This window comes from Phycodurus eques, chromosome 8 (genome assembly GCF_024500275.1).
Source record: "Phycodurus eques isolate BA_2022a chromosome 8, UOR_Pequ_1.1, whole genome shotgun sequence".
NCBI lineage: Eukaryota > Metazoa > Chordata > Actinopteri > Syngnathiformes > Syngnathidae > Phycodurus > Phycodurus eques.
In genome coordinates, this window is record NC_084532.1 from 27988706 (window position 1) to 28002568 (window position 13863).

Here is a 13863-nt window from a genome sequence, read left to right on the forward strand (position 1 = left end):
TCAATGATGTCGTCGATTAGTCGACTTTGACTCGACAAAAAAAATCTTTAGTTGTTCAACCCCTTCTCAATACAAACTATTTATTACAAATGCTCAAGTTATTCTCCTTACCCACGGGTTCCGCTGAATTCATTTGCATTTTCCAAGTAAATCAATAAATAAATCTGGCGACACAACACCAAATTCACATTTTCAGTTCAAGTCGCCAGTTTTTTTAACCATTTACTGGATGCCAAGCGAATAGTAAAACACACAACTGCTGTCGACCACACCACTCAAGCACAGGCTCGCCACCTGAACAGGCCCCGCCCCTCGAAGGCACATGCATGCGTCTCACACAGACGCTACAATACCGACAGTATTTTCTACACAATTCATGTGTGGAATTAGTATGCGCGTAAATACTATAGAAACCCTAACCCTTGCACAATTGAAATAATAATCAACAGAGTCGAGAAAGTTGCAGTAACGGCAGATTTAAATGGTTTAGTGCGCTTATGCCCTTAAAGTGGGGTGGACGGGGGAAGCAAAGTACTGTACCTGGCTCCGATGTAGAGTGTTCGGTTGACTTGGATGACCCTCTGGATATGTAAAGGATCTTGTCTCTGCCACGTGTGATGCGGCCGGCCCAGAAACACCGGATAGCGTCTTGACACTATTAGAAGGCGGAGGACACACGCACACACACACACACACACAGATAATTACAGGTCCCAATCTGGCATTCATTCCTGGAAATTTCCTGTTGCGCCACGTCCGATTTAGAGACACAGGAGTCATTTTGTAATGCGATCCAGCGGATTGACGGGCGCTCACTCCGACACACAATTTCCATCGAGGCCCAACAATCTCAATTTAGATCAACACCAAATTGTAAATTGTTCCAGATACTCACCAACAGCAAATGCACAAATTGTCACAACGAAAACAACAATTACCCGACTTAATCCACCTCGCACTTCTTGAACCAATCAAAACTATACCATACAAAAACAAAATATAACAGCACGCAACTGTGCCACGCATAGCATCTGGAACAGTTCAGAATAAATAACATGACAAAAACAACAAATACAAAAAATAATAATAATAAATCATCCTCAACAGAGATGATGGTTATGAAATGCATTAATGTGTACAGATCTCTACACACGCGGGTTTTGCTAGTTGAAGTTTCATGGAACAAATATTGGAATTGATGCTGCTAATTTAGGCAAGTGCTTTTGATAAGTTGCCAAGTGCTGACCTGGCATCGTCACAGCTGAACTTTCATTTATTTCAGGAAGCTGTCCAGTTTTGTCCTAGTTGCGTGAACATACCCACAGACGGATGACCATGGCTGAGCGCATTTCCGACCTTAACTCTTGACCAGGAGTATGTTATTGTCTAATTTCCTCCCTTCATCTCGCTCCATCCACGTCATTACTTTCATCTGATTTCCACTTCACGTCTATATTTAGTCTTTAGTGCGCTCCTCTCCTATCCTAATTACTTTTATTCACATGAATCCGTCCTATCCTGAGGAGACAACCGTCGTCTTTCCTAGTCGAGAGGAAAAGGCAGAAAAGGCCGGCAGTGTAATGATGTCAAGTTTCAAACATGACACTCACTCCTTCTCCCGCCCTGTTGCGCCGAAAGCAATTGTCGCCATCTGAAGGCGTATTCTAAAATACACATCACACCAGACATTGACGCCGATGTCATGTAATTATAATTAATAATAGATCATTTGTACCACTGTGTTCTGGGTAAAAAGCAAAGGCTATTTTGGGGAATCTATGGTACTGTACTGTAGTGTGCAATTTCTCTTGTTTAAGCACGTCACAGAAATTTGGTAGTGTTTAATGGCATTTCCATTCATTTCAAATGGGAGAATCGATTGGAAAGAAGAGTGATTTAAGCGTGGTTACGCAACGAATTAAGCTCGTAAGTCAAGGCAACACTGTACTCGTTATTCGCTAGCATCGTTGGATGGTGAAGTGTGGGAAAGGCTCCTCTCGTCCAACTGCAACTAAGGGCCTGGCCTGGACGACTCGATGCTCTGCTGCTTGCGACTGATACATTCAGAAGGCTGCGAAGCCATCTGTCAATATTATCGAACTGCAATCGATCCAGGTCTGGTCTTTGCCGGAGCCTGGCGAACTGACGTGGAGACTCCAGGTCTGAGTGCGGAAGGGGTTGCATCTCCAGAGACACCGAGAACGCGTGTGGGAAAGTCAGAAATGCGAGCGCCCACCTTTCCACAACCCCCTTCACGTTCGCGACCCCCGGCCGACACCGGTCAGGCTAGCTCGTGTGAGAACATGTCTGACGTCCGCAGCCCACCCATTGTGACCCCCGCAGCTCCTGCGTGCCCTTGGCCCCCATTCAACATCTTACGTGTTAGGCTGGGATCCCTGCACCTGGCACGTCTTGAGAGGAAGGTGTTTGAGAACAGTGGTGGGAAGTACAAATTCCGTGGTACCTTGACTTATGAGTACCCGGATTTGCAAGGTTTTTTTCTTTTCTTTTTGTTTGCGAGCAGTTTCTATATTTTGAGTCAGATTACTTAACTTCTGATCCAATCGCAGTATTGGGTATTTTTTTTAGCAAAATATCATGGTTTTAAGCTCAATAGATTTAGGGTACATCAATTGTTTTGGGCCAAATAGAGACCCTTGCGGAACACACCATTCCATTAGTAACTCATTGGATTTAGTCATACTGTACTTATTTCTATTTATTGAGTCAGATTACGTCAATAATTTTGAATACAATTGTTTGGTATTTCTCTGATCCCGTAATGGTTACATTTTTGGGGGAAATATGTTTACAGTATCAACCCCCTAAGTACAAATTCTACAGTATGTACAGTAATTACGCATTCTAACACAAACTAATTTGATTTCATTTTTATACAATGTTTTGTTTGTTTGTTTTTTTAATGTGGAGGCTGGAATGGATTTCAAGTGATTTCAACAGGTTGAGTCAAAACTGTAGCTTGGTCACAGAACGAATTAAACTTGTAAGTCAAGGTACCACTGTCCTTTGTTACTGTACTGAAAATTGATATTTCAGGTACTCTACAGTACACACTGTACTGTAGAGATATGCGTACTTGCGTATTCATCTTTCCGAAAAATTACAACTTACTTTCACTGCCTATATAAAAAAATAAAATAAAAAAAATGCATATCTATGCTTTTTACTCCTTATTTTGTCAAAATAAGCGTGTTACATTTCTTAACCTCGACCAACCGTGGCTTTGGGAACGGCATTGCATTGTGGGATGTGGCGACCATTTTTAGGCGAGCGATATCTGTGGTGAACGTAAACAGTACTGTACGTAAAAAGGCTGAGACGTTGTACAGTGCCTCACTTTGCTTGCTTATTGTTATTTTATTTCTGTTGTACATTATTTGTAATCACACAACGATTAACAGTAAGGTTAATCGAACTTAGGTCCGGGGCTGGAACGGATTCATTGCATTTATATTCATTTCAATGGGAAACACTACCTTGGTTTGCAAACATTTCATTATTTTTGTATTTGTACATCTATTTAAGAACAGTGCACAAGTACTTTTGCCAGCTCAGGAGGGGAGAGAGTGAGAGAAAGTCCATACCTTCAGTCGGGATGAAGTTTAAAGGGCCGGTTTCCTCGGGGAACGCCGAGCAGGCTGTTCGGAGCAGCCAGCAGAGCATGAAGAGAGAGGGAGGGGCCGCCGTCGCCATGGCAACAGAATCGCGGCGCCTGTTCACATTGGAAAAATAATAGAGAGAAAGAGAGAGAGAGAGGAGTGAGTGTTTGCCAAATGAACTCGACGAATGCGAAGAGCAAACACACAAGCATGAACTCAATCAAGATGGAGGATTTTGACAAACAACATATTTATTGCAAACTTCATCTTCATGGGCAGCACGGTGACCAACACTGGCTTTAAAGTTAAGTTGTTTTTATGTCATTACAGCCCCCACTCCCCCCGCCCACTCCAATAAAGGACCGACAAATTACGTTGTAAAACACTTATTTATAATAAAATAGCACTTCATAGTATTACAATAAACATACAGTAATAACCTAAATAAATAGAATTTAAATTAAACAGATTGTGCATCATGAGTTTGTGAATTCATAGTGCGGCTCCTTGCGGTGTGCACGCCTTGGCCACCGGGGGGGGCAGTATCACACATGCATCCGTACATAAACGAAGAAGACGGTCACAACTGTTCAGCGAGCTGCAGTAATATTGGTCGTTGTAAAGATAAAGAATATGCCTGTGAGTATTGTTATACTGTCTGTCAACATGTGCTAGTGCACCGTTTGTTTACAAATACCTGTTACTGAAAAGGTTATAACACCGTGACATTGATGCCCGTTTCGTCTCATGGGCGTTTTTCCATTGTGTGTTCGCATGAAGCTAGCAGACATTCAAAGTGTTGTGGTTGTTTTAAATACACGTGTCATTCTCTTTACTGCCGTTTGCTGCGAAGTTCCCTGCCGCCGTCGAGCGCTCGGAACAAAAATGTTCGCTTGCAACTCAGGACAAACACGTCGGCTGGCTGACGGCTCGTATCTCGAAAATATCCCAAGTCGAGGTAAATGCTGCACTGTAAAACCAACACAAAACAAAAGAGAATGAAACGTATATTTAAAAAAAAAAAAAAAAAAAAAGATGTTCAACCAAACCATATGATAATTGTGCTGGCCTAATGCTAAGATATAGTGCAAAACGCCATAGATGGGCGAATGGAAATGAGCAATGTGGTTACAGTAATTATAAACCTTCAAACGACGACTATTTTAACACAACAACCGAGCATACAACGAAAGCATACGCACGCATATCCAGTATTCTATCTGCTGTGGGAACGACGACTATTGCTGAAGCTTAGTCGGGGACCTTCTCGGCCTCTTCTTGCCTTGTATTACGCTGCGTCCCTTCCAGTGGAACTCAGCGCTGCCTGTTATGTTGCGACACGACGTGGTACTACAGTGGAGCACAACTGTAAATTCAGACTTGCCTGTATCCTGTGAAAATTAATAAAAGTCGATAGCTTAAAATAGCAGGGGTGAACACTCATTTTGGGCGAGAGGATACATGAACACTCAGGATATTGTACAGGATATGAAAGAGTCCAAGAACTTAATGCAAGCAAGCCACAATATTCGCCTCAGTCACCAGACAAACTACTTCCCCCCCCCCCCCCCCATCAGGCGCTAAGATCTGCATCAACGGAATCTTTATTACTTAAACCGCAAACCTCCAAAGGCTTTACGACCGGCCGCTGCGTGCAAGGCGCTGGAATCCAGAGTGTCTTATTGCCTCATTTGTAATCATCACTTTCCTTGTATTCCATGTTTGCACGTTATGGTAATAACCTCCTCCTTGGAAATTTCACGAACGTCATTTCCAAAACAATAATCCAACCCAACATCTTGTTCGAATGAGCGCTGGGGATGAGTCAGTGCGTAACGAGGCTTTCAACCCCAACGCGCCGCCGTGAAACAATGGAGCTCGCTTTGTGGCCATGCGTCGTTGACGTTTGGATAGCAACAAAGTTTACAAAATGAAGTCATTGCATGAGCTTTTTTTAAAAAAAATTTTTTTTTACAGTAATTACGTTTATAAAAATCTAAAGTGTAAGATTGGAATTTTAATAAGAAAGCCGTAGTATTAAAAAGGGAATCTAAGAGTGAAGTTGTGATATTAAAAGGAAAAAAAAAAAATGCTGAATTTTACAAAAACAAAAGTCAGCATATTACTAGATTTTTTTTATTTTACAAGAATAAAGTAAAAACATATAGGATCTGAATCTTACAAGAAAGAAGTCATATTGTTGCTAGAGAAAAAAAATAATTTTGCAGGAATAAAGTCATGTTACAAGAAAACATCTTAATTCTAAAGTCATAATAAAAAATTGAATTTTTATGAAGATGTACCTTTACAAGAAAAAAGTCAGGATTTCACTAAAAGTCAAAGTACAAGAACAAACAAACAAAAATAAAAATACGAAATTTACAATAATAAAGTTGCAATTTTACAAGAAAATATCAGAAATTTGCAAGAATGACGTCTTAAAATGCCTTTTATTTTACAAGAATAAAGAATGAATTCATAAAATTACAGGTACAGGATCTGCATTAATAGAGATCTAGTTTTGCTATGGTTAAAAATACATTTCACAGGAATAAAGTCATAATATTACAAGACAATAAAACAATTTTACAAATTAAGCTGAAGTATTACTATGAAAAAAAGATATTTTACACAAATAAATTCATTTTATAAGGAAAAAAACATCTGAATTTTATAAGAATAAATCACCCACACTGACTGACGACGAATAAGCAAACGCCAGTGGTAGGAAGTTAAAAAGTCAAAATATTTTGCTATTGTACTGTATTTAATGTACTCATATCAATTTCAGAATCTGTCCTTTTTAACTTACTGACTTAAGAACAGGAGTTGTATGACTTCTTCGTCTTTTTTTTTTTTTTTTTTTTTGCACAAGCATCAGTACTTCTACTGAAGTAGTTTTGCCAGTACATTGCCAACATGTGGCATCGGATGCGCGCGCCTTCCCTGTCCCACGCTGGTCCTCGTTTTGCTAAATACTCCCCACATCTGTCGCCCATTCACGTTGATTGTAGCAGAGCCTAAGTGGTGCGCATTAAATTTCTGTGTCTAAGTGAATTAACTCTTAATCCAATTGGGCTATGTAACTAATTGATGCGGAACAAACAATGACAACATCCACAAAATTGAGAAAAATAGACAGCGGGAACATGAGCGTATGTTCTTTCAACTGAACAAGAAAATAAATAAAGTCTGAAAGGGATATGAAAAAAGTATGAATTTGAAAAGATGAAAGTCGTGATGTTGCCGATGCAGGCCTATGGGGGCCACAAGTCAGTGCAAACTGTAGGCCGGTCCCAAGCCCGGATAAATGCAGAGGGTTGCGTCGGGAAGGGCATCCGGCTTAAAACCTTGCCAAACAAATATGAGCGTTCATCCAAAGAATTCCATACCGGATCGGTCGTGGCCCGGGTTAACAACGTCTTAAATTCAGCTCCTGTGGGTCGAAGAAGAGGTGGAAAGCGGGTTCTGCGGCAGAAAGAGAAGAGGAAAGCACGGAGCCTAGAACTGAATGTGGGGACTTTGAATGTTGGGACTATGACAGGAGAATCTCTGGAGTTGAATGACATGATGATGAGGAGAAAGGTTGATATATTGTGTGTCCAGGAGACCAGGTGGAAAGGCAGTAAGGCTAGAGGTTTAGGGGCAGGGTGTCAATTTTTTTACATTGGTGTAGATGGGAAGAGAAATGGAGTCTGGGTTATTTTAAAAGAAGAGTTGACTAAGAATGTCTTGGAGGTGAAAAGAGTATCAGATGGAGTGATGAGGCTGAAACTTGAAATTGAGGGTGTTCTGTATAATGTGATTAGTGGCTATGCCCCACAGGTAGGATGTGACCGAGAGGTGAAAGAGAAATTCTGGAAGGAGCCTGACGAACTAGTTCTGAGCATCCCGGACCGAGAGAGAGAGTCGTGATTGGTGCAGATTGTTATGTGGTGGGGAGGAAGATTAGGAAGACAAAGGCAGAGCAGAGAACCATGTGGTGGAAGCTGAGACAAGGCGAGTGTTGTGCAGCTTTTCGGGAAGAGGCGAGACAGGAGGAGCTTCCAGAAGACTGGACCACTGAAGCCAAGGTGATCAGAGAGGCAGGCAGGGGGAGGACTTGGCGTATCTTCTGGCAGGAAAGGAGAGAAGGAGACTTGGCGGAGGAACCTCACAGTACGGGAAATCATACAAGGAAAAAGGTTAGCTAAGAAGAAGTGGGACACTGAGAGGACCGAGCAGAGGCGGAAGGAATACATTGAGATGCGACACAGGGCGAAGGTGGAGGTGGCAAAGGCCAAACTAGAGGCATATGGTGACATGTATGCCAATGTGCCCTGCGATTGGCTGGCAACCAGTTCAGGGTGTAGCCCGCCTCCTGCCCGATGATAGCTGGGATGGGCTCCAGCACGCCCGCGACCCTAGTGAGGAGAAGCGGCTCAGAAAATGGATGGATGGATGGATCGGGTTAATATTACAAGAAAAAATTGAGTTGTTCATGCTACGGGATTATTATCGTTTTATTTTACAAGAAGAAAGTTGTGGCATTTTTAAAATGTTACTTTTACAAGAACTGCGATAGACTATTACAAGAAAAAAAATCTTACATTTACAAAATAGTAACAGGAGAGATCATTCGCTTGAAAATATAGATTTCTTAATTACAATATGATTTAAATTTGACAAGAATAAAGTCATTATTACAAGAAAAATTATTTGAATGTTGTGATAGTGTGAAGTCAAATGATTAAATGAAAAATGTTTTTTAATTTTTACAAGAGTAAATTTACATTACAAGAGGATTCCTGTGATTTTTACAAGAATAAAGTAAAATTATGATGAAATTAATTTGAATTTTACAAGAATAATGCGTAATATTAGTCGAAACAAAATGATAATTTCACAATAAAAGTTAAAAAAAAAATTACAATTATAGGAAATAAATCTGAACTTTTTAAAAGGTAGCAAAATTTCCCAGGAATACGTCATCTGAATTTTAGGAGGATAAAGTCCTCATATACAATCATGAACATTTTTTCATTTGATTTTGTAGAGTTCAAAAAGGTTTTATGATTACAAAAGTTTGCCCTTTAAAGGTTCCAGTATATCCTCTCAAAAAAAGGAGCGAGAGGATGCGTTGTACGCCACACAAAATCTTTTGTCATTTTCAGTCACACAATCTCTCCCAGTTCCCCCATGAAAGTGCACAAAGCGACATTGTCACATCTCCTTGATGGAGTCGGGCACATACTGTAACCTTATCGGGACTCGTCATCTTTATGGGCAATTTCTCAAATTCCACGCTGTGACATTAGCATCAAAGTGGGGCAGGCGGGGCGGGGGCGCTAATTACTCAGCAGCCACGAGCGTCGTCGGGGTTACGTGAAGGCGAGCGAGTCGCGACGTTGGGCGGAAGACGACGACGGATGCGGCGAGAGATACGCGCGACGAGACGACGAGCCTCTCTTTGCGATCGCACGTTCCACTGTTGTGGTTATTAATAATGGAATGTAAAACTGGGAGGGTATAATTACACACTGGCAAAAGTGTTCCCACTCTGCACTTTAGTATAGATAGTGTAACTTGTGTAAAAGAGAGAGAGAGAGAGAGAGAGAGAGAGAGAGAGAGAGAGAGAGAGAGAGAGAGAGAGAGAGAGAGAGAGAGAGAATACCCGTTTTGATAATCGAAAGATTATTGACAATACCCGTTTTGATGTTTTGGCACGACGGAAAAAACGTTACAAAGTATTTGTACTTAACGTCGCAACGCTGCCGGCGGCCCTTTTGTGTTTGTTGGCACTACAGAACAAAAGTTACACATTTATTTATTTAAAAAAAAAAAGAAACAAACAAACAAAGAAAGTCAAGTGTGTGTACTTTGTGTGTACGTGCACACAAAGCATTTCTATAATTATGACAAATGGCTCCAGCCGAGTCCAAGCTGTACAACAGTGTGCCGTTACCCTAAAATGAGGCACATACATAACTTCGGCAATTTGCAGGGAGACGCTGATAAAATGTTTTTGTTTTTTTTTTAATTAAAAAAGCGAGCAATGTAAGGACACCGGAATCATGCCTTGGATAAAACGCTTTCCAGTGTTGTGACCGACATATTCCGAGATTGATTGATGGCGATTGGGCTGCCTCGTAGTCGAGCGCCAACTTAATCCAGATGGTGAGCGATGATAGCGGAGGGAAACATCCAAAAACCACAGCCGAGCCGCAAGGATGTGCGCGTCCCGCTAATGAAATTGGACTTGTAAAGTCAGCAACACGCTCAGCTTGGCTTCCGCCGGGGATTTAACGCGGCAATTTGTCCGACTCTTGGCAAAGTCATTGAGGAAACATTGAGCTGTCACCGCCATAATAAAGTTGGCTAGCGAAGGCATCAAATCGCCAAGCAATCAATGGTGTCTTTCGTCCTGAGCCTGCTTTTTAATTCAAGGTGATTCCGTGGTGGCCCAAGAGGTTGAGAAGAGAAAAAAAAAAAAAAAGAGGAAAACTTGAAATGGAGTGAACCTCCGCTCGCAGTGCTTTTGACGCTTTGCATGCCGTCAGCCAACAAGGCCGCTAATGCTCTCTGAAAGGTTTTGCTCACATTTGACGGTTGCCATGGCGCTCATTTTCTCCTTTACCTGTTACCGTTCACCCCGTCGTCAGGCTTCGTGTTTTTATATCCACCTCCTTTTTCTATTTTGTTTCAGGTATCATTCAGACAGACCTCAGGGCCATCGGTATTTGATAGCTTCGGCGTTGCCGTTTTTTTTGGTAAGCATTTCCATTCCCTTGCCATTGACATGCCAATTGACATTGGAGCAGCTTTGCAAAATCTGGGTCTCCCCGTGCAGGTTTCCATCCTGCCGACAACACCATTACAGTATGTCGTGGGTAAATGGATCGCTCAAATAAGACACGGAAAAAAAAAATGGGGGGTGACAATCTGATCTTTTTACTGATACAGAGCCCATGGAGGCATGGCCACATATTTCTGCGAAGCCACTCCCAGTGTGGAAGTGTCTGGACAATCAAAACAATGAGAGGATAATTTTAAAAATAATTTAAAAAAATTACAGACAGGTCGATCTGATATGGCTCTATCAAAATTTTCTTTTTCTCTATTGGTTCAAATTACAGTAGTTCATTCTAGCATGTGTTCCTTCTACCAAATATTCCTTCTACCATACCACCTGGCAAGAAGTTTTTCTGTCCCTGACTAGTTCAGCTCCAGATTTAGAAGGCTTTATGGCCGTCCCACTTCTCCAACGAGAAGCGATCCATGGCAAGTATCTCAAAACAGGATCTTTTCTTGACAAACCATGGAGCGGAAGGCCAGCGACGACCACCGCTGACCAAATCACAGAACTCCTAAAACAGGCATTGGCGCAAACCTGAGATATTTGTGCTCAAAACTAGAAGAACAAATTTGACTCCTGGACTAAAGCAAGTAGAAAAATAAAATAAAAAAGCCCCAGCTGGCAAACGTACTTATACTCTTTTCTTAAGGAAAAGTACAGACACCGTACTTGTGTAAAAGAAAAAAAGAGCGCAAGATTGGTAAACGTAGAAGTACTGATTCAATTCCGTTCGTTAAGTAAAAAAGTACCAGAGTTACGGCAATGTTGTCCGGGCACAATTCTCACCCCGTCTTCTTGAGAAAACCCATAGTTTGTCATTTGGGTTTGGAAATGTTTATTTGGAAATTAAATGGAGTCATACAGGCACACTCCACACAGTAAAGTTGATTTGCTGTTGAGAAGTCAAGGTTGAGGCCGGTTCCAGATCCATTAGCAGTTTTCTAATATTGATTTTTTTTTTTTTTTTTTTTTTTTTAAGCAGTGTTATATATGAAAAAGCCACAGCAGAAAACCCGCTAAAAGGATCACACGTGTGTCAGCCTTGAAAGTGCGAAAGGGGGTGATCAATTGTGACAACCGTGTTGTATTAACACAGACACATATGTGTAATGCATCACAGCCACTCCGGTTACCTTTAATGTACTGGTGTAGCAGCATGTGACTTGAGTCTTTAAAAATATCAACTGGAGTCTGCCACACTTTAATTCGACCAAAGGGATTTTTATATGATGGCGGTCGGTGCTGCTGGTTTGGTTAGCGACCGGGTTAAAATGGACTCAGCGGACAGTGTTTGTGATCTGAGATAATTAGTTGCATGTTTTGGGGTTGTTGTTTTTTTTCGGAGCGAGGGAAATGAGATGTAAGAAGATGACACACATTTCAGAAAACATTTTAAAACCCCAGCTATGATTTTATGGTCAGGTTAAAGTCCTCCAAATGATGACAAACCACGCTCAAAGAACACCTCGTTTTCATATTACCACCTCCCACCTCAATCTGCTTCCTTGTGTGGTTCTTGTCACACACGCGCACACACACACACACACACACACACACGAAACAGAATTCAACAGCTATACCACACACATCCATGACATAAGATGCCAGACGTGTTGTTATTTGACTTCGCGGAATGCACTGGAAATCACGAACAAGCCAACATGGGCAAAGCTTTCCACTTCAAAGCATTTTCACTCGCTGTTTTAGCAACAATAGCAGCAGGTAATTGTCTCCTAACAGGCATAACAGAACTCATCTACAAAAAGGTAATTATTATTTTTTTACCTATTGCTAAATGGGATGGATACTTTAAAAAAAAAAAATGTTTTTAAATAACTGATTAAAATGTGAAATTATAGTTATTTATTCGGCAAGGAAGTCGGTTCGCATGGTTGATTAACTCCTGACGTCCACAGTTAATCAAGCAAAATAGCACCGTATTGGAGAAAGAAAAACAGTGGAGCGGGTCTCTGAGCTGAAGTTTCAAGTCTATGACGTCACACACAACCGCCAAATAGTGATTTAGCATCAGGCCCACAGTGACGTCCTTCAGACTTTTACAGGGTTCAGAATTATGGCCGTATGTGTAATAGGATATAAAGTAAGCCATGGATGCTTGTTCCATTGTTCCATTTACTTTATGTGGGCTTAAAAGACACCCAACAGATTTCGCAGGGCTCGGCTTAATTGTCATGTTAGTGAGCGTGGAGAGGTCGCTTTATGGAGAGTGTGCAATCACGGCCAGACGATAGCTAGATGCTACTCGGATCACAGGTAACAAGCGACGCGATGAGCAGCGGGAACGTGCCGAGCGGGGAACGAAACGAGAAGGCGAGGAGGGAGGATACAGGAGGATTTCAGACGAAGAAAGGGGGGAGCGGGTAAGGGTGGAGGAGTAGGGAGAGGGCGAGCGAGGAAAATGGAAATGACAAAAACAATGCAGCACGGGGAGTGCTGAAGAGAAAGAGAGGTGAGAGGGAGTGAGGGATACAATTGAGGCATTCACACAGCGAGGGGGAGTCGCATCGGTTATATAGCGAGCGAGGCCAAAGAATGTATGGAATGAGCGAAGCAGAAAGAAAGAAACAGCCAGTTGCACAGTGAGAGGAGAATACTTCTGTGATAGTTGTATTTAAAGTGACAACACTGTTCCTTTTGACGTAGAAGGCGTACCTCAGGGTTCATTACTTTGTCCGTTTGTGTTCTGTTCAAACAGGCACACAGAAAATTGACACTAGTTTCGCACATTATAATGGTCGAAAACAACAATAGGAAGATCTTAAAATTTTTCAGACGGCTAAATACACTGTAGCTTAAATTTGTGCTAGTGGACTCTATTGTTCACGATATGTAAACTGCTGCTTGTAAAATGAGTTGAGCGCAGTGCCACCGTACGGCACTTGCACCTCAAAATTTTGCCCACAGGTCAAAGCAATAAATAAATAAAAGCCTAAATGAAGGCTGGGATCTTGAAAAACTTGTAAGTCTGATAAAATAAAGAAATATGTCCTATATGTCCACACCTAATCCTTTTGGGGAAAATAAATGAATAAATCTCGGTTTAAGATGGTCAACTGTTCGACTGTTTACCATTTCATCCAGAGTTGGGACCGTACCAATTTTGATTCTGGGGTGGGAGTAAGAGTCTACGGGAAAATAAAAGAAACAGTGAAACGGGGAAAAAGAAAAAAAAACACATTAAAAAAAAAACACTAAGTTCATCACAAAATGTTGAAAAATGTCCGCATGACCTTTCTCCACAGTCACTATCAGTCTAGTTTGCTTATCTACTGGACATCCTCAGTCATCTGGTGCTGCCATTTTGACATAGGCCAAATTACAATGCGTTCTCTTTATATATCTTTTTTAGTGATAAACAATGGCGTCTACTGGACACGTGTCCACATG

General features: G+C 41.5%; 1 protein-coding gene across 5 annotated transcripts in view; it reads right to left on the minus strand.

The window, feature by feature from the left end:
* The window catches only part of sema6bb (sema domain, transmembrane domain (TM), and cytoplasmic domain, (semaphorin) 6Bb), a 138610-nt gene that overhangs the window by 63805 nt on the left and 60942 nt on the right, over window positions 1-13863 (minus strand). For all 5 annotated transcript variants that reach the window (XM_061683459.1, XM_061683454.1, XM_061683455.1 and 2 more), the window contains 2 exons: window positions 3606-3733; window positions 541-655 (listed from right to left, as the gene is read on the minus strand). In XM_061683459.1, coding sequence (XP_061539443.1) covers window positions 541-655; window positions 3606-3714 — 224 coding nt within the window. In that variant the 5' untranslated portion in view covers window positions 3715-3733. The remainder of the gene's footprint in view (window positions 1-540; window positions 656-3605; window positions 3734-13863) is intronic.